At 34.4% G+C, this 27,033-nt stretch overlaps 1 protein-coding gene, 1 long non-coding RNA gene and 1 pseudogene across 2 annotated transcripts; all 3 read left to right on the plus strand.

Moving 5' to 3' along the window:
* Window positions 1–2,804: 2,804 nt before the first annotated feature.
* On the plus strand, window positions 2,805–3,618 carry LOC146916595 (uncharacterized). The gene is made up of 2 exons (XR_015013950.1): window positions 2,805–2,902; window positions 3,339–3,618. It is a non-coding gene; the product is annotated as an uncharacterized LOC146916595 (long non-coding RNA).
* Window positions 3,619–10,254: 6,636 nt separating this feature from the next.
* LOC146916596 (secreted RxLR effector protein 161 pseudogene) lies at window positions 10,255–10,959 on the plus strand (annotated as a pseudogene).
* Window positions 10,960–20,618: 9,659 nt separating this feature from the next.
* LOC146916597 (cysteine-rich receptor-like protein kinase 8) lies at window positions 20,619–25,436 on the plus strand. The gene is made up of 7 exons (XM_085718624.1): window positions 20,619–22,188; window positions 22,978–23,100; window positions 23,201–23,322; window positions 23,864–24,074; window positions 24,188–24,425; window positions 24,533–24,686; window positions 24,963–25,436. Exons 1-7 carry the CDS (start codon window positions 20,661–20,663, stop codon window positions 25,254–25,256), a joined length of 2,670 nt encoding a protein of 889 aa, XP_085574750.1. The 5' UTR covers window positions 20,619–20,660; the 3' UTR covers window positions 25,257–25,436.
* The last annotated feature ends 1,597 nt before the right edge of the window (window positions 25,437–27,033 follow it).

Raw genomic sequence — 27,033 nt, forward strand, 5'->3', positions numbered from 1 at the left:
TGGGAAGGCTTCCCTCCCGGTTGAAAGCGACTGGTACCTGATGTCGCAGTAGATCCAGAAAGAGTCGGGTTGGCAGGGGTAATGGAATCCCCATCGCGTTGGGCTTGACTGTGGTGTCTCCTTCTGCACTGTGTTGCGAATCTCGTTACGAATCTCTGTGAGCAGTGTCTCACGGAATGAATCAAAACTCAATTCCAAGCGCCCCAAACGTTCTTCCACCGCGTCGACACGATCAGTCATTTTGGGTGGCATCAACAACGGTAGGTCGGACCAATTGATAGAGCAGAGCCAATAACACAGAAGAAATCAATAGAAACTATAGAATAGTGGTGAATATTATTAAGTAGATGGAATAAAGAAAAGAGTTACAAGTTCCAGAGCAAAGCTCCTCAGCAAAGTCTCTTGCTGCCAACCCTAAAAGGGTACTAACAAATAATCTAATTGCTTGCCTAGAACTCCCTCTACATATTGACTTATATAGAATACTACCAAGGACATATTATCAAATAATATCTTTACTAAGATTTATTAGAATAATATGCTTATTATATATTTCTAATATATTTCTAATATAATATCTTTACTAAGATTTATTTAGAGAATATCTTCTTACTCTCTCCCTTCCTCTTTCTCTCATACACCCTCCAAATCTTGGGCCTCTCTTCATTCACGGTCACTAAGACCTCCTCTTCATTAGGATTTGGTCCACCTACTGTCCTATCACAAACATGCTAAGAGAGTTCTGATTTTAGTTGATATGTTTTATCTGAGTACTATGTGTACGGTGATTAATTTTGAGAGGTAAAAGTGAAATTATAAATATAAAATGGGTCATGTTAACTTGTGCCCTTAGGGCACAAGATAAGGAACCTAAAAGTAGAAATATTCCCTCAAATTTCGTGAATTGTATTTATTATAAATTCAAAAATCAAATCGAATGCACACATTTCCATATAAATTTGATTTTGATTGATATATTTGGTGTTCTCGAGGAAGACATAACAGCAGTTATCAATTATTTAAAGAACCTTTTGGTGTTAGCGAAGAGCCATTTACTGAGGTTGTATCTAAGACTAAACCCTAAACCCTAAGACTATGAAAATGAAAATGCACAAGGGTTTTCAGGTTAATAATACCCGCTCTAAGGGTAGGTTACCAGATTGATTTATGGTTGGTTCGTTTCTTGTTTTTCTCTTTTTCTTTGGTTTGTTTTTGTTGTTCTTGTTTTTTTTTTCTTTCTTGCTTGAGAAGGTTTTGGTTTATGTCTCCCGTCTCTTTTTCTTCATGTTTCTTTTTATCTATATATATCTAGGGTGATGCAATTGGCTCATCATCTGCACCCCATTTGCTTAAAAAAATTGTGTTGGTTGCATTAGGTATTACATAGTAGACAAATCACGAGAAGGATCCCCTGTAAAATATTATAAAAATTGAATTTTAGGCAATCTTTCTTATAGTTTGTTTGTTGGAAACATTAAACATCATTTACAAAAGGATGTTTAATATAGGTGTACAACAAACAAACTATAAAATATGCAAGGTCCGGGGTTCAAACCCCGACCACTACAAAAAAAACATCCTTTACAAAAAACATCACATTAGCACTTTGTATTATAGAAAGATATAAAATGTTTATACAACAAAGTTGTTGGCTTCAACACTACTACAAAATTGGAAAAATATAGCGCCTCATAAATAGCGCTTTTAACACTAAAGCGTTATAAATGAAAACACGGAGGCCTTAAATAGCGCTTTTTTAAAAAAGCGCCATATACGGTTGTAAATTTAAATAGCATTTTCTTCAAAAAGCGCCATCAGAGGTTCATTAAATAAGACTAAATATAAATAAAAAATTCATGATAAGTCTTAGATAGCATTTATTATAAGAAACGCTATTTTAGGTTCAACCATAAATAGCGCTTTTAAAGCGTTGTCAAAGGCTTGAGAAAGATAGAGTTTAGTATTTAAGAAAAGCGCTATTTATCAACTGATTCTTTGTAGCTGAGTGGAAAAAAAATTCTAAGTAGGTGTCAGGTCATTAGTTCGAACCATGCAGGTTGCGTTTTTTGTCTAAACTACTTTCCTCAAAACTTTCATTAGATCGTGTGCAAGCAATTCCAGAACCACCACCTCTATCGATTCATTCATCACCAACCACCTATACCTATCGATTCATTCATCACCATCACTCGTTTCCTTCGATCTATTCCAAAACCATAACTGTCTCTTTCAATTCATTCCAAAACAACCACCTCTATCTCACTCTTAATTGTGGTGCATCGTATCGTCGCTGCCGTCGACCGGTTACAACTTTTTCAATACTCAATTCTTTATCTCAGGTACCATCTTCATTCTTTCCTTACCTCAATTTAACTCAAATATTCTTTAATTTTTTTCATATTTTCATCTGGATGTTTTAGGTTTAAACTAAATTTAAGACTGCACTGTTAGTGATTAGGATGAATTTGACAATCGAAAACTCAAAATTTTTGTTTGATGAATAATTACTGAAATTTGACAATTGTTTACTAAAGATTTTGGGTTTAATTAAACTCTATACAACCAGTAAGATGAATAATTTTTCTTTTGGTTCAATTTTTTTTGTTATATATATAAACAATAACACTGTTCGTGTGTGACTAGAATTATTTTCTAATAAACTAATTGAATGATGTGATAATATGATATACACTATGCATATGCCTTTTGTATAACCTTCTAATCAATTCCATAATCATCCATTGTGACTTCTACATGGCATACCAGATAAACTAGCTTATACAATTACTTATTTTATTTTTTGTAGTGTCCTTGCCAAGATAATGGTATAGATTGTGGGTACTTTGTGATGAGGTTTATGAAAGAGATTCTCATTTCAAAACTAAATGAGATTCCAAAGCTGGTATGTTTATATATATATATATATATATATATTAAAGTATAATATCTGTATATAATTAATTTTATTAAGTAACATGGTTATTTTTTATGTTATAATAATTATATGCAGTACATTTATGGTTTCAAGTGTGTGACATATACTCAAGATAAACTAATAGAAATCCAAGAAGAATGATGTCGGTTCATGATCAGCCTAAAAGTTATATGATTTTTTTTTTATAATAAGGTGAGTTTAATGTTTCTAAATATATTTGCTAGAAGTGGTAGTTGTTTTAATTTATAATCTTGCTTTAATTTGTACTCATGATCAGTATTACTTTGGATTTATCTCTAATAAAATATAGCGTTATTGCTTAATGGTGTTTTATGGTATATATTCAGGTTCTCTAATAAAATATAGCGTTATTGCTTAATGGTGTTTTATGGTATATATTCAGGTGGAGGAGAGTGAACGAAATTTGGAAATGAATGATGATTTGCCCGCTTGTTTTGGATAAAAATGTTGAGAAGACCAAGAAGATAGATGAAGACTGCATGATACCATAGAAGATTTTGATCTTCATGTTAACTAATTAGTTGTAACTCTTAGAGATATCCATGTTACCATATTAGAGGCTATACATTTCTGACATTTATGCTATATATACATACATTTTTTATGATATGGTTAAGTTTTATGTGATAAATAATAGTCTCAATTATAATGTGCCAAAATTATATATATTTCCCTTTAAATTTTTGACTTTATACATATTTTACTTTAAATTAATAAAAAACGCTATCTGCAAAGGAAAAAAAAATTTGACAAAAATAAATAAATAAATAAATGCTTCTCCTAGCGCTTTTTTTTCTTTATAAAGTGTTATCTAAACATATTGTTACATAGCGCTTTTAAAACAAAAACGCTGTCTTTAAACCTGTCTTAGATGCCATTTTTTTTAAAAAAACGCTATCTAAGGAGAACCTTTGCTAGCGCTTTTTGACATAAAGCGCTATATAAACCATGCTTTAGCTAGCGCCATTTACAGTAGCGCTTCAAAAGCGCTATCTAAAGCAAAAAAAAAAAGCGCTATATAAGCCCATTTTTGTGCATGTCGAAATATGATTTGTCAAACAATCTAAAACTATTTGTTACACAAATCTTTATTTTTGAATTTGGATCGCATAGAAGCACTAATTTGGACTCCCTACATAACAAAGATTCAAACTTCATATTTTAAACAAAAAAATGCGATAATAAAACAATATGTTTCTTCAAAAAAAAAAAAACAATATGTAAAAAAATACACTTAGATCTATCAAAACCAACTCAATGGAAAATGAATGTTTCCCATTTTGATAGTCATGAGCAACTCAAACACGCACAACCCTCAAAACCAGTGTCCATAAATATTTTATGAGTGGTACGTCAGAAATGGAATCGTGCTTATGATAAAATGGAAGTTTCTTATATTTATAGTCCTGAACAAACCAAGCATGAACAACTCACAGCCAATATCCAGGATCGTTTTATGGCTGATACATAAGTGAATCATGTTTCAGAGACACTTTTTTAGGGATGGCAAAATGGATTGGACTCGACGGGTTGACATGTTTAACCCATCCTTTTAGCGAGGTGGGTTGAGATTTTGAACCCGCCGCTTGTAGTGTGCCCGCTCCGCCTAAGCCGTTTAACCCATCATTTTTAATGTCTTATTGATTTATTATAGATTTTAAGATGATTTTATTTATATGTTTGAATGATTATTTTCATATTTTTAGTGGATTCATTATTTATATATTTAGATTTCCTTAATTTGGCTTTAAATTTATATATTTTTACATTGTTTATGTGAAGTTTTTGAGTAATATTTAAAAGAAAAGATTGACGGGTCAACTCGTCGGTCCGCCATAAAATGGGGCGGGGTTAGATTTTCAACCCTATATCTCTAGTTAACCCGCTCCGCCTCGCCCCTTTTTGGACGGGTTATTGACGGGGCGGGACGGGTTGACCCTTTTTGCCATCCCTATTTTTTTTTTTTTTTTGTAATAGAAAAAAATTATATAAACAACGGGATTAGAGATATTAGAGAACCAGAGTATATTTTACTTTATAAACATAATGTAATTTTAAATATTAAGGCAACAAATTACTTATATTATTGTATTTGTGTAACTTATCAAATTAATTATATCAAGGGGAATAGATATGATTTTAAATTTTATATATATTGTTCGGTTATAATTTACATTATATAATTTGATAACGTTATATAATAATTTCAAAATAATTTGTTAGGTTATAATATTTTATAATACTATAAATATAAATATTTAGACATGGTAACCAATATGAGAACGCCTGGTGCTATGAACCTGGTTTCAAAGACACGGTAACTGATTCCCAACACATGTACAATGACCATTCTATTTTACCTAAATTGATGTGTTGCACATATGATATCTGGATGTGGAGCAAAGAGCATTGTAACAAATTGAAAAAGGATATCGAAGAATGTCGCAGACAGCTTGTTAATGCTCGTAATAACAACCCCAGGGACCATCAAAATCAGTTCCTTCAGCTAAGAAAACAGATGAACCATCTTTTAACACAAGATGATGCTTATTGGCGCCAAAGTGCTAAAACAATTTGGCACAGATGGAGATCGCAACACTAAATTTTTCTCATGCAGGAGCTTCAGCTAGGAAGAAAGCAACCCAACTCACATCTCTTCATGATGATCATGATAACAAGGTAACAAACAATCATGTTTTGAGCTCTATTGAAAAAAATTATTTTATTTATTTATTTCAGAAATCAACCAACGTGGCTGTCCCCGTTATTAGCGTTATTCGTAGCACAGTTACGAATGATGATAATGTACTTTCAACGGCGCCTTTTCCGAAGAGGAATTTCGTGTGCCGATGTTCTCTTTGCATCCTGATAAATGTCCAGGTCCAGATGGTTATAATCCAGGTTTTTATCAGCAATTCTAGAATTTGTGTAGTGACGAGATATTTCAACAATGTTGTGCATGGTTAGATACAGGTCAATTTCCGACTTCTCTTAATATGGCAAACATTTCTCTCATCCCAAAAGGAAATTCTCAGACCACAATGAAAGATTGGTGGCCAATTGCCCTATGCAATGTTCTCTATAAATGGATCTTTAAGGTTCTCACAAATAGATTGAAGTTTATTCTCCCACAATGTATCTTTGATAATCAGTCAGCCTTTGTACCTCAATTATTGATAATGTCATGGTTGCAATAGAAGTCATCCATCACATGAAAACAAAGACCCATCGTTGTGAGGGGTGTGTGGTGTAACACCCTATTTCTATTAAAGCGATAAAACACGCGAATAAAATAATTATTCAAGAAATAGACGCTACGTCTCACAAAAATCCAAAACATCATGCATATATAAAATATCTCAACAGTCGCAGCGGATACAAATCATATATCTCCAAATATACATGCCATGGTCAACAATACATCATCATATAAAATCCTCCAAGTCCCGACAAGTGGACAAATCTCAACAATAAAACAAAATCCAACATAACATAAAGACACGACAACCTAATCAGAGCCTAAACCTACGACTCCAAACGATAACGGAGATAGCTCCCGCTATCCAAGCACTCACCAAAAGCGAACTACTCCTGCATAGCATCTACCCACCCATACAGACAGGTAGGCGGTCAAAACCACTGGAGGTTAGCTTTACATCAATCATAATCAATATAAACAACAAGACATAAATAATCAATTCAATTCTTCACTACATAACATGAACAATTAACCTCCATATACTCATTCACATAACAATACCAGTTATCACAAGTATGTATTCATCAACCACACTTTCATCACATTCATCATTCAATGCAACATTTAAGACTCATGCTATAATGATATGTGCCTAACTCGACACATATATGCATGTGGTACCAAGTCTCCTCAAGGTCGTCACCCATGATGCAACAAAAACATCGTAATCACCTCAATTGGATATAAAATCAGCCACCATCAGTCATGAATGCATAAACATATGACTCGACTACAAATGCATATGTTCACACAAAAAATCACCACACCATCACCAACATTTAGTATATATGCATTTGACAACAATTCACCATCACTTGACATATATACAATCACCAACAACATTCACAATTCAATCAACATATATTTGTCACATATATACAACAATCAACTTCACATAATTATATCAAACAATCCAAAAAGGATTCATAAGGCAATCGGCTCTTGAAACCATTTTCAACCAAGTTCATCTTTCATAATCACAACATTAGAAATAATTGGGCAATTGAACCAAAATCAAGTAAACAAGATCCAATGCCTCAACTAAGTATACCTCTAAGCCACATATAAGTGCAGTAGAGCATACAATTACGTTTCACCGGCTAAATGCGACGAAATCATGAAAATCACGAAGCTCGTCTCTCTTTATCACTTTCAAGAATAAATCTCATTTTCAAAGCAAAACAAGTTAAGACTTGATGAAACCAATCACAACTATTTTTAGAAATCATATAAACATTATACAACCTTAGCCCTACTTCATTTTTCGAAGAAAACGAGTTTTTGGAAAAATCGGTGTTCTTGGACCATTTTTCAAAAGTTAAGTGAAATTCACAAAATCAAGTCCAATTCGATTCAAACGATGTTCCAGTAGGTTTAAGTGTATAAACAGAGGTTAAACAAGTCAAAAGAAACATTTTAGAAAGCCCAGATTGGTCCCCAAGTGAACGAAACGAAAAATCAAGTTTTGTTGTATAGGAGGGAGCACGCTTAAGCGTGGCCTGCACGTTTAAGCGTGCAAGTTCCAGAAACTTCTGGGCTTGCTCGCTTGGAGCTCGCTGGCAGCACGATTACTGCTCGCTTAAGCGTGGTGAGCACGCTTAAGCGTCCTGCTTCAGTCTGTCAAAAATCCAGTTACAGGTTCCAACCCTTTTTCACCCAAAATCCCAATTTTGATCATTCCAAACCCCCAAACTCAACCCAAAAGATGTTTACAGGTCATGTACAACTCAAAACACTCAAAGATGCATAAGTTTTGAGATTACAACTTCAATTCATCAATAATTCACCATTTCACCAAACTCTCACAACTTTCAACAACAACAACAAACTCATCAACAATTCATCATTTCAATGACACCCATTGCATCAATTCAACAACAACATATGTCAAGATAACAACAACAACATTTAAACATGAATTCATTCACAATTTAACAACCGCAACTTCATTCTTCATCAATATCACAGAAGAACATGTCATATTCATATAAACCCATTTTGACATACAAATTCAACAACAATAACACAATTATCATTCAATTCATGTACATAATCATGTCATCAAAATTAAGCACGAATTTCTACAACTAAAATCAAATTAACCAGTTAATCAAAGAATTAGGGAAGAACTACAACTATTAATTATGATTGAATTCTAACCTCCTTACCTTAATTCTTCACAATCACCAACTAAGGCTTCACTTTAGCTCCAAAAACATGAATCTCTATCCTCTTCTAGCTCTCTCTAGCGCTTTCCTCTTCAAACCCTTATCTTCTCTTGCTCTTTCTCTCTCTCTACCTCTTCTTAAAATGTGAAAAATGATGGTGTAAACCCTACTTCTCCATAGAATAGAGTTTATATAGGCTCTACATAATTGGGCTCAACTCACAATGCCTTAATGGGTCTAACCCATTACTAATCTAATTCGAAATGTTTCTACCCACTTAACGGTAAAATGTAATAATAACGGTCTCCTACCGGTAATAAAACAATTCACTACAACTCCCTAGCACTTAGTAAAATAATACTAGCTCTCACTAAGCACTAAAAATAATCCTCAACAAAATTACTAAATTACCCCCACTCACAAAATGACCAAAATACCCCTGAGTTCCAAATGACTAAAATACTCTTCTAACACCGAATTCTACAATCCCAACCAAAAATACACACGGAGGCAAATAATCACATATGAGCACATACAAACACACATAAATAAATAATAAAATAAATCTAGCGAAAAATCAGGCTGTAACATGTGGCGCTAAAATTAGATATTAGTATAGCATATGATCGTATCAACTCGAACTTTTTTGAAGCAGGCAATGCTGAAAATAGGTTATAATGATAGATGGATACATTGGTTGAGTATGTGCATGGAGTTGGTTGATTACTCTATGTTGGTCAACATTGAAACAGTGGGACTAGTTATTCCTGGAAGAGGTTTCCATCAAGGAGACCCTTTATCCTCGTATTTGTTCATTATTTCTTCGGAGGGGCTATCATCTCTCATTCGAGATGCTGAAGATCGTGGTGTTATTAATGGTACTCGAGTTTGTAGAGGTACACCTAGACTGTCTCATCTTCTCTTTGCCGATGATTGCTTCCTATTCTCCAAAGCTGAGGTGAACCAAGCTCAAATAATGAAAGACATTCTTACTACCTATGAGGAAGCCTCGTGAAAAACCATTAGCTTACCCTAATTGGAAATTTATTGTAGTCAGAATGTGTTGGATTCCATGACATTAACCATTACTAACATTTTGGGAGTCCAGTTTTGAAATTCTAGCGTACTTGTTTTAAAAGTTTTGTCAGATGTTTTAACGTTTGCATTGTTCCGATTAATGTTTCAACATCATGCGATAAACAGAAATAAAACAAGAAAAATAAAGGACAGAAAATAAAGAACACAGGAAGTTTGTTGACCCAGTTCAGCACAACACGCTTACATCTGAGGGCTACCAAGCCAGGAAGGAAATCCACTAGTGTAGTCCTTATTCAATAGCTCTCAGCAAACTCCTCGTTTACACTATATGACCTAGGACCTACCCGTCTAGACTTCAAGCTAAGAACTCCTATATTTGAGATCCCATCTCACTATCCTAATGGTCAGTCACTGCCCCAGTGACCTATCAGACCTCAAACACAAAAGATTAGAAGTTACCTTCCAACACAAACAACCAAACCTTGTTTCACAACTTCGGTTTGATGCACAAGAGTATCAATACTCACAAAACTAGTCCTAAACAAGTATCTAAACACGACACTAGCAAGAACACAGTAAAGATCCTAAACCTGCATCATAATCGATACAAGAGTAAAATACATGAAGACTCAAACCCTAAAAATCTAAACTTTTTAGCGTGACGGCTTGAATGAGCAATTAGGTCTTCAAGTCTTCCTTTTATACTGAAGCAGCTTGGGCTAAATAAAACATTGGGCTTCAGTAAACTTGCAGATCGGTTCAGCAAAGGATTCATCCCTATGTCGTCAGGTATAAATCTATCAAAGACTCAATCCCCTTTGACTATCAAATAAATGGATCAAATGCGTGATATTCCATATGCTTCAGCAATTGGGTCTATCATGTATGCTATGTTATGTACTCGACCAGATGTCTCGTGTGCTTTAAGTGCTACGAGCAGATACCAGTCTAATCCTGACAATGATCATTGGATTGCTGTCAAGAATATCCTTAAGTACTTGAGAAGAACTAAGGATACTTTCTTGATCTATGGAGGTCAAGAAGAGCTCTCTATAATTGGTTACACTGATGCTAGCTTTCAGACAGATCATGATGACTTTAAATTGCAATCTGGATATGTGTTTTGGTTAAATGGCAGTGTTGTGAGCTCGAAGAGTTCAAAGCAAGAAACAGTCGCTGATTCTACAACAGAAGTCGAGTATATTGTTGCATCTAATGCTGCAAAGGAAGCTGTTTGGATTAAGAAATTCATTTATGATCTTAGAATAGTTCCAAGTATTGTGGATCCCATTGCATTACTATGTGATAACAATGGAGCAATCGCACAAGCCAAAGAACCTAGATCTCACCAGAAATCCAAACACATACAAAGGCGCTACCATCTTATTCGAGAGATTATCGAAAGAGGAGATGTTAAAATATGCAAAGTACCAACATTAGAGAATGTTGCTGATCCACTTACTAAAGTTCTTGCCCAGCAGAAGCATGATGGTCATACTAGATCTATGGGTGTTAGGTTTATGCCTAATTGGCTCTAGTGCTAGTGGGAGATTGTTGGTGTAAGCCCTAGAGGCCAATAGTTTATGTTAAACATTATCTTATGTATCATGACTTCTTTTATTATTGAATAATATATGACACTCTTTATTATATTTGTGCAATGTTAATAAAGTCCTTATAATAGATAGTTCGTGTAATAATATATTAAGTGTGACTTAATCGTGAGATTGCATTATCATAAAGAACGTTATTCTTAAATGTATCCGTAGTCAAAGCATTAATATGAATAAAGGATAATATTAAAGCGTCGAGACTATTATGTATGTAGACTGATGACCGCATCTCATGGGTCATAGGTATGAGATATTAAGTATAACATATTCTCACAATGATAATAGTGTATATCGCTCTTAGACCTGAAACCACTATGATCCCTAGATGTGGACTCAAGTGCTTTGTTGCCATTCTAACATTGTCTGTAAAAGGATAACCATAACGTTGGTTGATGGGTACTTGATGAAGCATGCTGAGGGACATGAGTGTCCTAGATGGGATTTGTCCATCCTCATAAATAGGAGATATATCTTTAGGTCTCTTGATGAAATATGACTGTAAAACTGCATGGCCATGCCGAACTAAGTCAATATAAGATATTGGACTTATTCGTTATTCAGTATATTTCGGAATCAAGAAATATAAACATTGATCTATACAAGGGTTACAATATCTATGCCTTGGGATCAATAAAGATATCGAGACAAAAGAGTAATTGTGCACATGAGTATTATCATGGAAAGGTTTCGTCAGATCACTTAACATTCTTGTCACTTGGGTAGCAATGATGTGTTGCTAGATACCGCTCATTGTTTATAGTATTACATATTAGATTTAATATTATTGCCAACGTGACTAGAACCTATAGGGTCACACACAAAGAACAGTCAAAAGAAAAATATATAAGTATGACTTATATAAGGGGTGCGTTTAGTAAATAACGCTAATTAGTTAGCAAAATTACTAAACTCGTTGTTGGGCTTACTAAAGCCCAATAGTGACTTTTGACTTGCAGAGCACACTAGAAATTCTATAAATAAAACTCTAGTGCTGAAGTTTTTGGTTACACGTTTTGGAGCAACCCTTTTTCTCTGCACTTCTGATTCCTTGGCTAGCACCGAGTTTTAGAGGAGCATTGTTCGTGTGGATTTGCTAGAGGCTTTGTTGCTTGCTGCTTGCTTGGCTGTGATCGAGGTAACAATCGAATCACTGATTCATGTTTGAATTTCGTAATGATCCAAGGAAGTGTGACATCCTATTTTGAATAAATAGTGACTTTATCCTATTTTAAATCTGTGTAAGAAGTGTGACATCATGTTTTAAAGTTAAAAACTCTGATTATTCATATTATTTATGTGTTGGGAAAATGGGTGTTACAATTTGGTATCAGAGCAGGTCGGTCCGTCCGACCAAGTAGATGAGTCGTTGTGTCGTGTGACGGTTGAATACTGTCGTTATGTTTTCTAATTAATGGTTATGTTTTATTATGTGATCATGTTTAACTGACTAACTTAATGTGGTTTTTGTGTATTGTTTGAAGTTTCTAATTTGTTATATATAGTTTAAGAGAGGCTTATTAGATCATTTGGCCCCTTATTTAATTTCATGTTTTCATTTTAGTCCCGCACCTTTTCCTCCGTTTGCCAAATAAATCCCGACGGTTAACTTTAACTCCAAATGTCTATGGTAAACCAACCTTAAAAGTGGTCCATCGTAGACCTTATTAATTTTGTCAGTTTTAACCATTCGAACTATTTATCATAAAATGGACCATTAGATCTTCACCTTATTGTATGTGAAATACCTAAAATACCCCTAATGCCAAATTAAACAACACAATTTATTTTTTCCTCTTCTTCTCCAGCGAGCAACAACAAAGAAAAATTGGGGAAAGAATTGTTGAAGATCCAGCAACAAAAAACAACAAGAGATCCGGCAACAAATTTTTTTTCTTCAGATTCATCTCTTCTCATACAACAACAAACACAGCCATATCAAATAATTCGTACAACATCAACAAACACAAAATCAAACCAAAATCCATCCATTCTCATCATCATATCCATCTATTCTCAAACAACAATAAATCATCGTCGCCGTTAATGTCACCGCCGCCGTTAAAAACCAAAAACAACAACAGCTAATCTCACCGTTAATCCCATCGTCGGCGTTAATCTCATCGCCGCCGTTAAACCCACCGTCTCCGCCGTCACAACCATTGCCACCGCACACGACCTTAAACAGATATGTGTTTATGGGTTTGGGAAGAGAAGAGAAGAAAGAAGGAGAGAATAGAAGGAAGGAAAAGAGGAAAAGAAGATCTGTGTTCCACGTGAGAAGGAAGAGAATTTGTTCTGTTGATGAAAAACTTGGAAAATAGGGAATGAGAAGTTAATTTTTTGGTTTTTTTTGGGTTGATGCTGATGCTGATGTTGTTCTGTTGATGCTGTTTTTTTTGTTCTGTTGATGTTGATGTTGTTCCGTTGATGTTAGTTTATTTTTCTGGGAATTTTTTTTTACCTATTATTTTTCTGGGTTTGTTTGTATGAATGTATGAAGATGAAAATATAGAAGATGAAGAAAAGGAAAAAAAATTAGATGCTGGTGGTACATGGTAAGATAAAATAGAGCTGCTTAATCCAATGGTTCTCTTTTAAAAAAAAAATCAAACAGTTGAAATTAAAATAATTAATAGGATCTATGGTGGACCACTCTTAAGGTTGGTCCACCATAGACAACATTTGGGTTAAACTTAACCATCAGGATTTATTTGGCAAACGGAGGAAAAGCTGAGGGACTAAAACGCCATTTTTATTTATTATGGGACCAAAATGAAAATATGAAATTAAATAAGGGACCAAATGATCTAATAAGCCTTTAAGATATTTAAGCAATAATTAAATTCATTTTCTCCTGTGCTCTGAATTTCGAGGATGAAATTCTTTTAAGTGGGGGAGAGTTGTAATGCCCTATTTTATTATTTAATTATTTTCTTGAGATAGAGTCGAATTATATGATTTATTTGATTATGTGATATGTTGATATTTTATTGAGTGGCTTTATTTTATTATTTATTAGAATATATTTAGTGGGAGAATATATTTAGTGGAAGAATATATTTAGAGCGAGAATATATTTAGTGGAAGAATATATTTAGTGGAGAAATATAATTATTAGAATAAGTAGATTTGGGGGCAAAAATAGAAAGAAGAGAGTTATTGGGCCTAATCAGATTTAAGAAAAGTAATTAGTAATATAAATAGAGGAGAGATTAAGTTGAAAGATTAATATATGCAAAAACAAGGATTTGGAGAAAACAAGGTTTAGAGAGAAGAGAAGATAAGAGAAGAGTCAGAGAAGGATAAGTCTGTAGACCTTGCTGCTAATCAATCTAAGGTAAGGGTGGGACTAACCTTCTTTAATCATAAGTATATGGTTCTGAAATAGGGTTTAACATGTTTGTTGTTGTTTTATTTTGATGATTAAAGAAGTTAGGGTTTTAAATTGCAATTTAATTGATGAAATTTGTGCTCTAGTTGTAGTGATATGTTTGGGTATGTTAATTTGTTGATAAATGAATTGTTGATGATGAAATTGCATGCTCTTAGTATATGTATTTGCATACTTGATGAATTATGCTCAATTGATGATTTATGTTATGTTGTTGTTGATTTTGATGATTTTGAATGAATGTGAAGTTTGAATAATATAAGTTGCTTTTTCTGATTTTTTTCATCTTTGCCCCGAATTTTGATATGAAAACTGGTATTGATCGGTGCAGAATTGGTCTTAGGTGTAAGCACGAAAGTTGTAGGTATGGATGTTAGCTTTCTAATGTCGTTGGTCTGACATTAAAATGATTTATAGAACTTGAGTTATGGTCAAATTACTGCACGTAGGTCACAACAAAATTGCACAGTGACAGCATTCTATGTTTCATGTTTTTGCATTTTGTTCATATGTTTCTGTTTTGAATTGGTCTTTGGTATAAACATGAAAGTTGTTGATAATTGTGATACCTTTCCAGTTGCCTTGGTTTGACATGAAAATATGTTATGTATAATTTATTATGTTTTTACAAAGATGCATGATGAATTGTTGATGTTTGAATACGATGTTATATGATGTCTTAGTTGTTTAGTTGTTAAGATGTTAAGATGCCAAGTTGTTGAGTTGTTAAGATGTTAGGAAGTTAAGATGTCAAGTTGTTGAGTCTATTCATACAAGCGATGCAGGTTTAAGCCCTGGAGCCTTGTGCTCAAAATGGACGAGGGGTCAAGCCCTGGAGCCTTGTGCTCAATAGCGACGAGGGCTCAAGCCCTGGAGCCTTGTGCTCAATAGCGATGAGGGCTCAAGCCCTGGAGCCTTGTGCTCAAAAGTGACGAGGGCTCAAGCCCTAAAGTCTTGTGCTCAATAGCAACGAGGGCTCAAGCCCTGTAGCCTTGTGCTCAAAAGTGACGAGGGCTCAAGCCCTGGGAGTCTTTTATGCTCAATAGAGACGAGGGCTTATGCCCTGAATGGTACCACATGCATGATGTCTTAGTTGTTGTTGCATTGTCGAAGTTAAAGAGTTGTTGTTGCATCGTCCTTGATGTCTAGTCGAAGTTATGGATTTCGTAGTTGATCTATTGTCGTTGTTGCCAAGTTATCAATAAATTAAGGAGTTGAATTAAGAAGTATTATGTTGAAGGACCTTTGATATGAATTTTAATAAGTTGAATGATGTTGAGGCCATAGTGCCATTATGATGAATTAATTAAGATGTTTTATTTTCCGCTGCAAAGTAATTGAAATATTGACAGGTGCTGTTTGAATAAATAGTGACTTTATCCTACTTTAAATCTGTGTAAAAAGTGTGACATCCTGTTTTAAAGTTGAAAACTCTGATTATTCATATTATTTATGTGTTGGGAAAACGGGGTGTTACATTTGGCGTAGTATTATGCGTGCTGAATTTATTGTTCGCGGTGAGTCACGGTGGAGTATAAGCTTAGATACCTCTATTCCCATTCTTGATGAACCTTGATTTTTGAATGGTGGTTGTATTGATGGTAATATCAAAGGGGCATACTTTGTTCGTGACTTTATGGTGGATTTTTTAATGGATACTAATTCCAAAAGTTGGAATGGTGGTTTAGTAAAGCAGGTGTTTAGTAAGGACATAACTACTTCTATTCTAAACATGCCGCTGATTAATCATGTTCCTAATTACATGTTGGTTTGGAAAGCTGAAAAAAATGGTTTGTATTCTGTCTGAAGTGCATACGGGTTATGGTTTGAGGATTTGGTTGATACGACTCATTTGAGGTGCCTGGGGTTTTGATCTGGCATCTAGCGGTTAAAAGTTCCTCCCATGGTGAAGAACCTTATTTGGAGAATGTGTAGGGGTTGTTTGCAAACACGTGTTTGTCTTGCTCATATTATTTTTGAAATTTGAGTGTCCTTTTGTGATGCAAGTGTGGCAAATGACGAGTATTTGAGTGAGGTAAACTACAATTTCCTTGTCTCTAACTCGGCCACATATGCTTTTTTTTCTTTGCTACATAATCGATCTGTAACACCCACAACGTGGCCCAGTAACAGTGGCGGAGCCAGGCCGGCTCCGGACTTAAGCGGGATGAGTCGGACCACCGGGCTGTTACAGGATAACCCCACGTTGATAGGAGGAACCAAATCACATCGGAATGAGAAGGATCCGGAGGCCGTGTAGGTATGGGACTACATGGTTGAAGGAAGGCTTATAAGAATTGTTAGGTACTACCCATATCAACAAGATGCATCTTCTTTTTGGGAGCTCAATCCATAGGAACTCCACAGTTAAGCGTGCTTGGCTTGGAGTAGTACTAGGATGGGTGACCTACCGGGAAGTTTCCCGGTAAGCATGTGAGTGAGGACAAAGCATGCTGAAAAGACTCGTGTTGGTTTGTGGGGTTAGTCGGCAATCCTGTAAGCAGTCTGGGATGTTACACGACCTCAGGAAAATGCTTAGCGTTTGCAACCATTTGCTGGAGTTTGTGGAAGCACCGTAACCTTAAAATCTAGAAGAACGAGAATGAAATTTGTGCCAACATAGTTGATAGAGCGCGTCACCTCATTGAAGACTGGAAGGATTCTAATATCATTCATAGTACGAATGGTGATCAACAAACAACTCTGACTTCGCACACGAAGCTTCTAATGTTGTCAAGTTCCTTGTCAACTGCAGGTCGTGATGTGCATTGCCAAAGGCCAACCCCTGGTCATCTCAAGTGCAATATTGATGTTTCCTTTTCGCAGTCAATGAATCGTATAGGTATTGGTATATGTGTACGCGACGATGATGGAGCTTTTGTTATAGCCAAAACCATGAGTTTCTCTCCTTTATGTTCTTTTCCTATTTTTGAAGCTTTAGGTTTGTTTAATGTCATAGGATTGTTAAGTGACATGCATATGGACAATGTCGATTTTCTGATGGACTCTAAAACAACCAATGACACTTTTCACAGTCTATGAATCGTATAGGTATTGGTATATGTGTACACGACGATGATGGAGCTTTTGTCATAGCCAAAACCATGAGTTTCTCTCCTTTATGTTCTTTTCCTATTGGTGGAGCTTTAGGTTTGTTTAATGTCATAGGATTGTTAAGTGACATGCATATGGACAATGTCGATTTTGAGATGGACTCTAAAACAACCAATGACGCTTTTCAGTCCAACAGACCTGATGTTTCAAAATTTGGTTATATCATATCAGGGTGCCAGAGAGTGTTTCATTCACAGTTCACATAGGGTAGAGTTCAACAGGCGACAAGCAAATATGGTAGCTCATGCTTTAGTCAAAGAAACCGTGTTACTAATAATATTATTAATGAAATTCTATAAGCATCTTTTCTTTAAAAAAAAACTTAATTATGAACAAATTATATCATATAATACTTTAAAATAAACAAATAAACAATATTCAAAATAAAAAATTATCCCGCGTATGGCGCGTGAACACACCAGTGTAGAAATATAAAATCAAACTTCACAACTTGATGATGTAAAGTATAATTTAACGTTCCATGTGTTTATCAAACCACAGGTGATAAGACTTGAAGATAAGGTCAATATTGACAAATGATGACATAAAGAAGCATTCTACATTGCATATGGAACCAAAGTCACTGCAGGTCCACAACCTTGGAGAAACTTTATTCAAAAAGATGTTCATAACGAATAGATCCAAACAGATGCACAGAATCAAAGGAAGAGAGAAAATTCGACGCAATGGAGACTTCAAAATCCAAAATATCCATTCAGTCTTTGTTTGAAAATCCTTGCTTCTGATTCGTTGGCCCTTGAACCATGTACCAAATTTTTAAAAATACTAATGAAAATCTAAATACCATTAAAAAGAATTAGACTATCCAAAAAAAATTCGAGTTTGATTTCTTGACAAAGTGTTAAAGACGACAAAATCAGTGCTCAGCGAAGCATCTAATTTGAATACCTCTATGAATGATGGGAAATACTTAAAAAGGGTCAAATAAAACAAAGGAGGCACCGTAGAAAAATCCTTTATGAAAAGATTTTGGCTATTACTTTTTTCACTTATGAGTTTCTATGCTAAAATCTGAAATATTCTAACGTGCTTTTGAGATTTTTATAAGATATTTATGCCGTTCGGATTTTATAATCCAAACTAGATAGGACGCGCGAGAAATCAATAGGATGGAAAAAAAAAGTCAAAGATTTAACTTATATAAGAAAAATTCATCGATACCATGTAGGTTTGTTGGGTACCACTGCGAATAGGTTTGATGGAGTTAAACTTTATAAGGTTCGAGTTTAATTTGGTAAAAAAAAAAAGGTATAATTAAGCCTAGGCATGGTCGGCGACTTGATAAAGGCTTATTTTTCAGTTTAAGTCTGACCTTTTTAAAAGGAAAAAGTTTTGTATCGGATGTTAGCCTATTAAAAAGACCATTTCATTTGAACGTATTTAAGTAAGTAATATGACATATATTTGAATTGACTAATGAACTAATAAACCTATGAGATTAAGCTTCATTTTAATATTTAACATGTTATTTTTGAAATTCTAAATATATACAATGTCATATGAACTTTGTACTTTGAAGTTGCAAAGGAAAACTCTTACCCCTGAGCCGACACCGCTCAAATGTATAATGTCGTATTTCTTTTTTTGAACAAGCAAAAATAGAATGTATTAACATCAGCAATGTGATCTTTTTAGGATAAGGCGTACCAAAAAAGACCACTAAAGTTAACAATAAGTCAATCACAAAAAGACGCCAAAAGAGGCACTTATCTAATGACTAAACAAGTAAAAGGGCTCGAATGCTAACAATGATAGACAAAGACAAAATTCACATTCATTCCCTTCATCCACCAATAAGAATAATGTTTTACGTTCTCCCATAGCTGTGGAATAAAACTCTCAGAATAATTGAAGATTCTATCTATTGTTTCGTTCTTTCCACAACACCCAAACACAGAGAAGCCAGATGAGCTATAAAAATGAGCGTCGTGCTTTCAAACCATGTGTTGCATAAACAAATTGAATAAAGTGATCCAAAAGAGATTGTGGATCTGCTGCCGAAAACCCAATCCACGACAGAACTAAGGGCCAAAGAGAGCCGAATGATCTGCAAGAGATAAATAAATGATGAGCTGATTCAACACCTCCACATCCAGTCACGCAGTACTGGGCATCTAAAGGGATAATGCTACGAGCCACCAAGTTGGATTTTGAAGGTAATCTGTCACGAAGTAGTCGCCACGAAAAAATAGAAACCTTCAAAGGAACCTATGTGTGCTAAACTAGAGCCGCCGCTATGTCCAAAGATATCAAATCCTGAGAAGTTAATAGTTGATAAAATCCGTGAACTGAATAACTCCGAACAAGTTCGGGCTGCCATTCCCATTGATCTGATAAATGAGTCTACGAAACAATGTCATGAAGTAACTTCCTACACTCCACTTACAACTCCTCCTCCCACACCCACAACCTCCTACACCACTTCCACGCCTCACCCCCACACGTTAACCCAAGGAAAACATATCAGCCACCATACTCAACTTATTCTTAGCCAAGTCAAATAAATGCCTAAACCGCACACACAAAGGAGTCCCTCCTAACCATGGGTCATACCAAAAATTAGAATGCAACTCATTTCCTACCTTTTTCGAGACACTCTCCTCAAACCAACTACCTCCAAGTCCAACACCACCCACCATATCAATGATTTTAGCAATCTCCCTCCACCACGTTGATGTCATATTTCATTGATAGTTTATAATAATATATTTAAATATGCAACTAATTTTTTGGTTACATAATATGCAACTAATTAACGAGGTTAATGAATTTAAATTACTAACAAAAAAATTACAAGTTTAAGTAGATCGGACAGTAGACATACAAGATTTTTTTTTTATTACATTTTTAGCTAAATAAATTTCTATAAAGACCTTAATTTTTCTTTTCAAAAAAAGTATGCTCTGACCAAAGCATGAAAGCTTTAAACCAATTGATTTTAAAAAGAGGATAATGCCTATGTCCCAACCAAAAAGGAAGGTTCCCAACAAAACACCAGCTATAGTGTTCACCTTTATAAAAAGCTTTATAAAAGTGTGTCTATAATTGTTTACATATCATTGCAAATCAAACTATGGAGATTCATTAAAAAAGAAATTCCATGGCTTACTCTAAAATTCTCCTTTTATCTATCCTTATCCTTGTTAGATTCCTCTCTTCTGCAACTATGGCACAAGACTCTCCATTATTTCTGAATACAATTTGTCCCATCAACGTTACCAAACCCAGCAGCACCTTCCAAAGCAATCTCATAAACCTCTTCTTTTCATTGTCATCAAAAGCCATAGGAACCACCAAATTCTACAACACCACAATCACTGGTATAAATCCCTCGGGTTCCATATATGGATTGTTCATGTGTAGAGGTGACATACCCTCTCAGCTATGTCATGACTGCATAGTTAAAGCAACCAATCAGCTATCATCAGAGTGCTCTTTGTCAAAACAAGCTGTGATTTGGTACGGTGAGTGCATGGTTCGATACTCTGACAACTCTTTCTTTTCCACAATCGATATGTTGCCAGGTTTTCACTGGTGCAATACCGTCGATGTCTTAAACATGAAAAGCTTCGTGTCTTTGTTGTTTTCAACCATGAATCGAACTGTAGACGAAGCAGCAAGTACACTTACTGGTAACAAGAACAAGTTTGCAACCAAAGAAGCGCGAATTTCAGAAAATCAGACCCTTTACTGTCTAGCTCAGTGCACGCCGGATTTGTCGCCTAATGATTGCAAAACCTGTCTCACTAATGCTATTGAGAAACTTTCAGAGGGTTGTGATGGAAAGGTGGGTGGGAGACTTCTTTATCCCAGCTGTAATGTTAGGTATGAATTATATCCATTTTATAGGTCTACTTATGTTCTTTCCCCAAATGAGCTTGCTCCTCAAACAAATGATTCCAAAGAAGATTCTAAAGTACTTTCAGAAAATTCATTTTATCTTTCCTATAATTGCTCAAGTAACCACAACACAATCACCGACAAAAACATCAAATTACTTCTGTCTAATTTGTTGTCGAAGGCCACCATCGGCAAAAAAATTTATTGGCTTAAAGTGGAAGAAATTGTATACGGTCTCTTCATGTGTCGAGGTGATCTTCCGTCTCACCTATGTGTTCAATGCATCAAAAACGCAACGGAACAACTATACTCAAAGTGTCATTCCTTCCCAGAGGGTATAATTTGGTACAGCCATTGCTTACTTCGCTATTCAAATCGGTATTTCTTCAATCACTTAGAAACAAGACCTATGTTTCGCGATATAAATGTTACCAATGATCCCATCCCGGACCAAAACTTGTTCACAAATGCATTATCAAATCAATTATCTGAACTTGTCAATGTTACGGGGAACAACGATGAAAAATATACGACAAATTCATTAACATTGAATGATAAACAAACTTTGTATACTCTTGAACAATGTACAAAAGATTTGTCAAGTGAGGATTGCAATTCATGTCTAAATGATATGATCAGTAAAGAAATTCCATGGTCATATTTGGGAAGTGTTGGAGGAAGAATTATATATCCTAGCTGCAATTTGAGGTTTGAATTGTTCAAATTTTACATGGACGGCGACGAAGCTCTACCGGCTGGAAGTCCTTCAACATTTGCAAGACATACAGGTGAATTCTTTGTTCAAGTATGATTAGATTCTTCTAAAGTGAGAAAATCATATATTGATATTTCAATCCTGAATTGTTTTCTATGAACGTGCTAAAATACAGATCATTATTTTTCTATGAACGTGAGTTCTTACTTTATGCTTTAACTAAAGTGAGTTATCCACTTTACAGCTGTAAGTTGTTAGATCAGCTCAAGTAATATTTTCGAGAGAGCAAATCATAGAAATTAGAATATCTATTTTAACCCTCAATCATTTTTGAAGAAGAAATAATGAAATTGGCCCTAGAGAATCTAATTTGAGAGCAAATTCAAAGGTCACGGTTCAAGCCAACTGGGTTTATATTGGTCATATTAACTTGTGTCCTCAAGACATATATTAAGCAATCCAAAAATAAAAATATTTCTTTGCAATTTGTGCATTCAATTAATTAAATGATAAAAAATTAAACTCAATGCACGAATTCCAACAAAAAAGTTTCTAAATTGTCTCATATAACTTGTGTCTTAAAGACACAAGTTAGCGTTTCCCTTTGGATACGAAGCTTTACTTGTAAATAAAAAAAAAAGAATGAAGCTTGACCAATTGTTTTAAAGTACATTTTTTATTTTTTTTGAAAGGAATTGTAGTCAAGTACATAAATTGAATGTTGTCTTGACTTTCTTTTTAAAGGGTAATCAATTTTATAAATAGATGGGGTACAATAGTACTGATTTTTTCTTATAAGAAACTTGTTGCTTACTTCTACATGTACAGTATGACATTTTTAAATATTAATGCTTTTGTGCAGAGAAGAGGACAATTATATTCATTGTTGTCCCTACTATTATTTTGGTGATGGTCTTCTCTATTGGCTACTATTTGATAAAGAGAAGGAGAAGAAAGAGTCGTAGGACTATTCTTCGAGAAAATTGTAAGTATTATTTATGGAAGAATAAAAAAGTTTTGTTCAACTTGCAATTTCTTATAAAATTTAACAAGTTTAAAAACTAAATCAAATAAATTTTATGTAGTTGGTGAAGAAAGTGCCACATTAGAGCCACTGCAATTCGATTGGGTGGTAATTGAAGCAGCAACCAACAACTTTTCTAAGGACAATTACATTGGCAAAGGTGGGTTTGGAGAGGTTTACAAGGTGAGAACATAAGAGAAGGCTTAGTGTTTGTTTACTTATATGATTATATGATATTTCTTGTTTTTATATTTTCACACCAATAAGATAAGCAAGACATCAAGAAAGTTTTTAAAAAATAAATATTAAAAGTAGATTAAACATTTTTTTAGAAAGTCCAATTTTTTTTTTTTTTTGAAGGAGAAAGTCCAAATATTGTTTTTTGTATTGTTCATGCATTTTTCTAGTAAATTACTCTCATCTTTACTCTATGGTAATTGAAAAGAAAAATCCATCCAAATGTAACATATAAGCTAAATTGAAAATATTCTTCAAAGGTAAAGGATCCTTATTTTTTTAATGAGAAATGATATTTTGACAACCATATTTTGACAATTTTAATGACAACTTTCTATTTTATACTCACATTACATTTTATCTTTTCTCTCTATTGTTTTAGTTTTTGTGTCAATACCTCATTTTATTTGTAAATTTTTTGTTGTCTTAAAAGTTGTCAAGTAAATAGATGTTCAAATAACACAACTCTTTTTTAATATATAATTAGGGTATCCTTAATGATGGACGAGAAGTAGCTATAAAGAGGCTTTCAAGAAGTTCTAAGCAAGGTGTAGAGGAGTTCAAGAATGAAATTTTATTGATAGCCAAGCTTCAACATAGAAATCTAGTGACATTTATTGGTTTTTGCCTTGAAGGACATGAGAAGATACTTATTTATGAATATGTTTCCAACAAGAGTCTCGATTACTTTTTATTTGGTATGACACTTTTCACCTAAGACTCTTTCATTTGTCAATGTTAAGATTCATGCATTACATATATAGTTTTTTCTATACATGGACTTGATTTTATTTCATGAACAATTTTGTAGGTTCTCAACAGCAAAAGTTGTTAACTTGGGTTGAACGCTTTAACATCATAGGAGGAATTGCTCGAGGAATTCTTTATTTGCATGAGCATTCTCGACTCAAAGTTATACATCGCGATCTCAAACCTAGTAATATTCTATTAGATGAAAATATGATTCCTAAAATTTCAGATTTTGGTTTGGCACGGATGGTCGAAATAAGTCAAGAGGAAGGAAGTACAAATAGAATTGTTGGCACATAGTAAGTTTCAAATGTTCACTACATGTTATCTTTTTCCAGTTCTTATTGATTACGCTACATTTAAGTTAAATTAACATCAAATTTATTTTATTTTATTTTTTTTATAGTGGTTATATGTCTCCAGAATATGCAATGTTTGGACAATTTTCCGAAAAATCAGACGTTTATAGTTTTGGAGTCATGATCTTAGAGATTGTAGCAGGAAAGAAGAATATAAGTTCATATGAACCACAACATGTTGCTAATAGCCTCTTGAATTCTGTGAGTGTAATGATATAGCAATAATAATCTTATAGCTTAGACCAAATGTTATATATTCTCTGCACTTAAATACTTCATCCGGTCCTATTTATAAGAAAAAATTGATTTTTTGGATTCATTGAATAATTGATGTATCTAGTCTAGAATATAAACCAAATACATCATTTATGTAATGAATCAAAAAAGTCAAATGTTTTTTATAAATAGGACCGGAGGGAGTATATCACAATCTACCAAGGTAATAATTGAGAAATTTAATTTGACATATTGTTTCAGGTATGGAGACAATGGATGGATAAAACACCTTTAAATATATTGGACCCAAATATTAAAGGAGATTATTCTAAAACTGAAGTCATTAAGTGCATTCAGATTGGTTTATTATGTGTTCAAAATGACCCGGATGCTAGACCTTCAATCTTGACGATTGCTTCTTATCTTAGCAGTCATTCAATTGAGTTACCAACTCCACAACAACCTGCATTTGTCCTGCAAGGTAGTACATCTAATGATAGTTCTGCCCTATTTTCAAGCAATGGAATGCCTTCAAGTACTTTTTTTCCTCGATAGATTGTCAGGTTTTCTTTTAGTTGTATTATTGTTGTGAACAATATTTTTTCTAACCTCAATTCCTATTACTTGAAAAGGATAGGGAACGAAGATATGTAATTTGTATAGCTTTGTTTGTAATTAAAGAACGTAATTACAAGTGATAAAATGAATTGGGATAATGCATTGATTGAGAGAGAACACAACATGAGCTAATATTTGATCTCAAAGGATGGATATAACTATATGCTAGAATATGTAGGCTGTGGGGGGTTGGTTAGCTCAACTGGTTTGAGCAAAAAGTTAAAGAGTTGGAGGCACAGAGTTCAAGTTATTACAAGAAGAAAAAAACTAACATAACAATTAACATACAAACAATTTGCCATTAAAAAAACACTGATATAATATCTTTATATGATATTATATCATACAAACAATTTGCCATTAAAAAAACACTGATATAATATCTTTATATTATTACAATATCATTATATAATTACTGTTATTTTTGTTAATATTATTAGTCTGCATGTACATTTCTTAGGTAGAATTAGTAAATGGTCAGGTCAATTATGAGCCTTCATGAGCAATCAGTAATTTTGATTTATTTCCATTCCTTATAGTTTACGAATACATAAGACACTTGAGTCTATCAATCTCATTCTCTCCCTCCCATCTCAACGGCAGACCAATCTTCAACCACCAACGGTGATGACTCTTGATCCCCCTAAGCTTACTACAACAGTCTCAAGCTTCATGCTGATTATTTGGAGAATGTTGATTTCCTCTATCTCTAACACATGATTGGTATTAAAAATTATTTTTGGGCTCACTGTTGCATATCCCGGTTTTGTGACATACATTCAACATAATATGGTACCAACTTTTGCGACAACATAGTCAATATTTGAACACAAAGAATCAACCATTCTTCAACGTGCTGCGCGTGAATATGGTCCCCTCTCATCTCCAGCAACACTCATCACAAAATCTCCAAACTTCTTCTTCGGGAAATCCCAATCAACAAAATAAGGCCACCATCAATAACCACTACATCAATAGAAGAAAAAAAAACCAGAGAAATTCTGGTAGTCAGGCCTCCGGTATAGGTGGTCTCAATTTTCAATCACCTTTTTAAATACTATACCAGAAAGACCAATCAAGTCTCACCTATGGAGTCTTTGGATGTTTTTGTTATCCTCTATTCATTTCCATCACAATACATAAGATCCAACCTCTGCTCCATACCATGTCATCTTAGGTTATCCATCACATCATCATGGTTACAAATGTTATAATATAATTTATCATCAAATAAAATTATCATTTCAAAAAAAGATGAGAGAGAATCTAGAGAGAGAGGCTATGGGGGGAATGGGTCCAAAGGGAACATGGAAAGGGGAGTGGTGAGGGAGTTCAACCAGAGAAAAGGAGGAGTGGTTTCTGTAAACAATTTAATCAATAAGATCGGGTTGTTATATGAAATTAGAACACACTTACTTGGAAACCATGATTACCGGATTCGCCGATATTTGAGACAAGAGTCTTCCTTTGCCTTTCACATGCTCCGGACTTAGGGTTTTCAATGGGGCAAACCGCTAATGAGCAAAATAGTCAGAGTGATGGCAAAGGGGACCTAGCCTCTCTATTAATAACCGTGCAACCCTAGGCACCACCCATCATGGGCCTAGTGTTTGGGCCTACACTATATTTCTACACAAATCAGATTAAGTGCCCAAAAGCCCAATATTTATTGATCACTTTTATTAGGGCCTAAGCATCATCAAATGGATCACAA

This window comes from Medicago sativa, chromosome 6 (genome assembly GCF_051527215.1).
Source record: "Medicago sativa cultivar Bolivia chromosome 6, Bolivia_mono, whole genome shotgun sequence".
In the NCBI taxonomy this organism is placed as follows: domain Eukaryota; kingdom Viridiplantae; phylum Streptophyta; class Magnoliopsida; order Fabales; family Fabaceae; genus Medicago; species Medicago sativa.

Bases quoted from the DNA above. Each gene is read 5' to 3' on its own strand.
- LOC146916597 (XM_085718624.1), top strand. From the start codon at position 20,661: ATGGCTTACTCTAAAATTCTCCTTTTATCTATCCTTATCCTTGTTAGA. The intron at 23,323-23,863 runs GTGAGAACATAA...ATATATAATTAG, and splicing joins GGTTTGGAGAGGTTTACAAG to GGTATCCTTAATGATGGACG. The intron at 24,426-24,532 runs GTAAGTTTCAAA...TTTTTTTTATAG, and splicing joins AATAGAATTGTTGGCACATA to TGGTTATATGTCTCCAGAAT.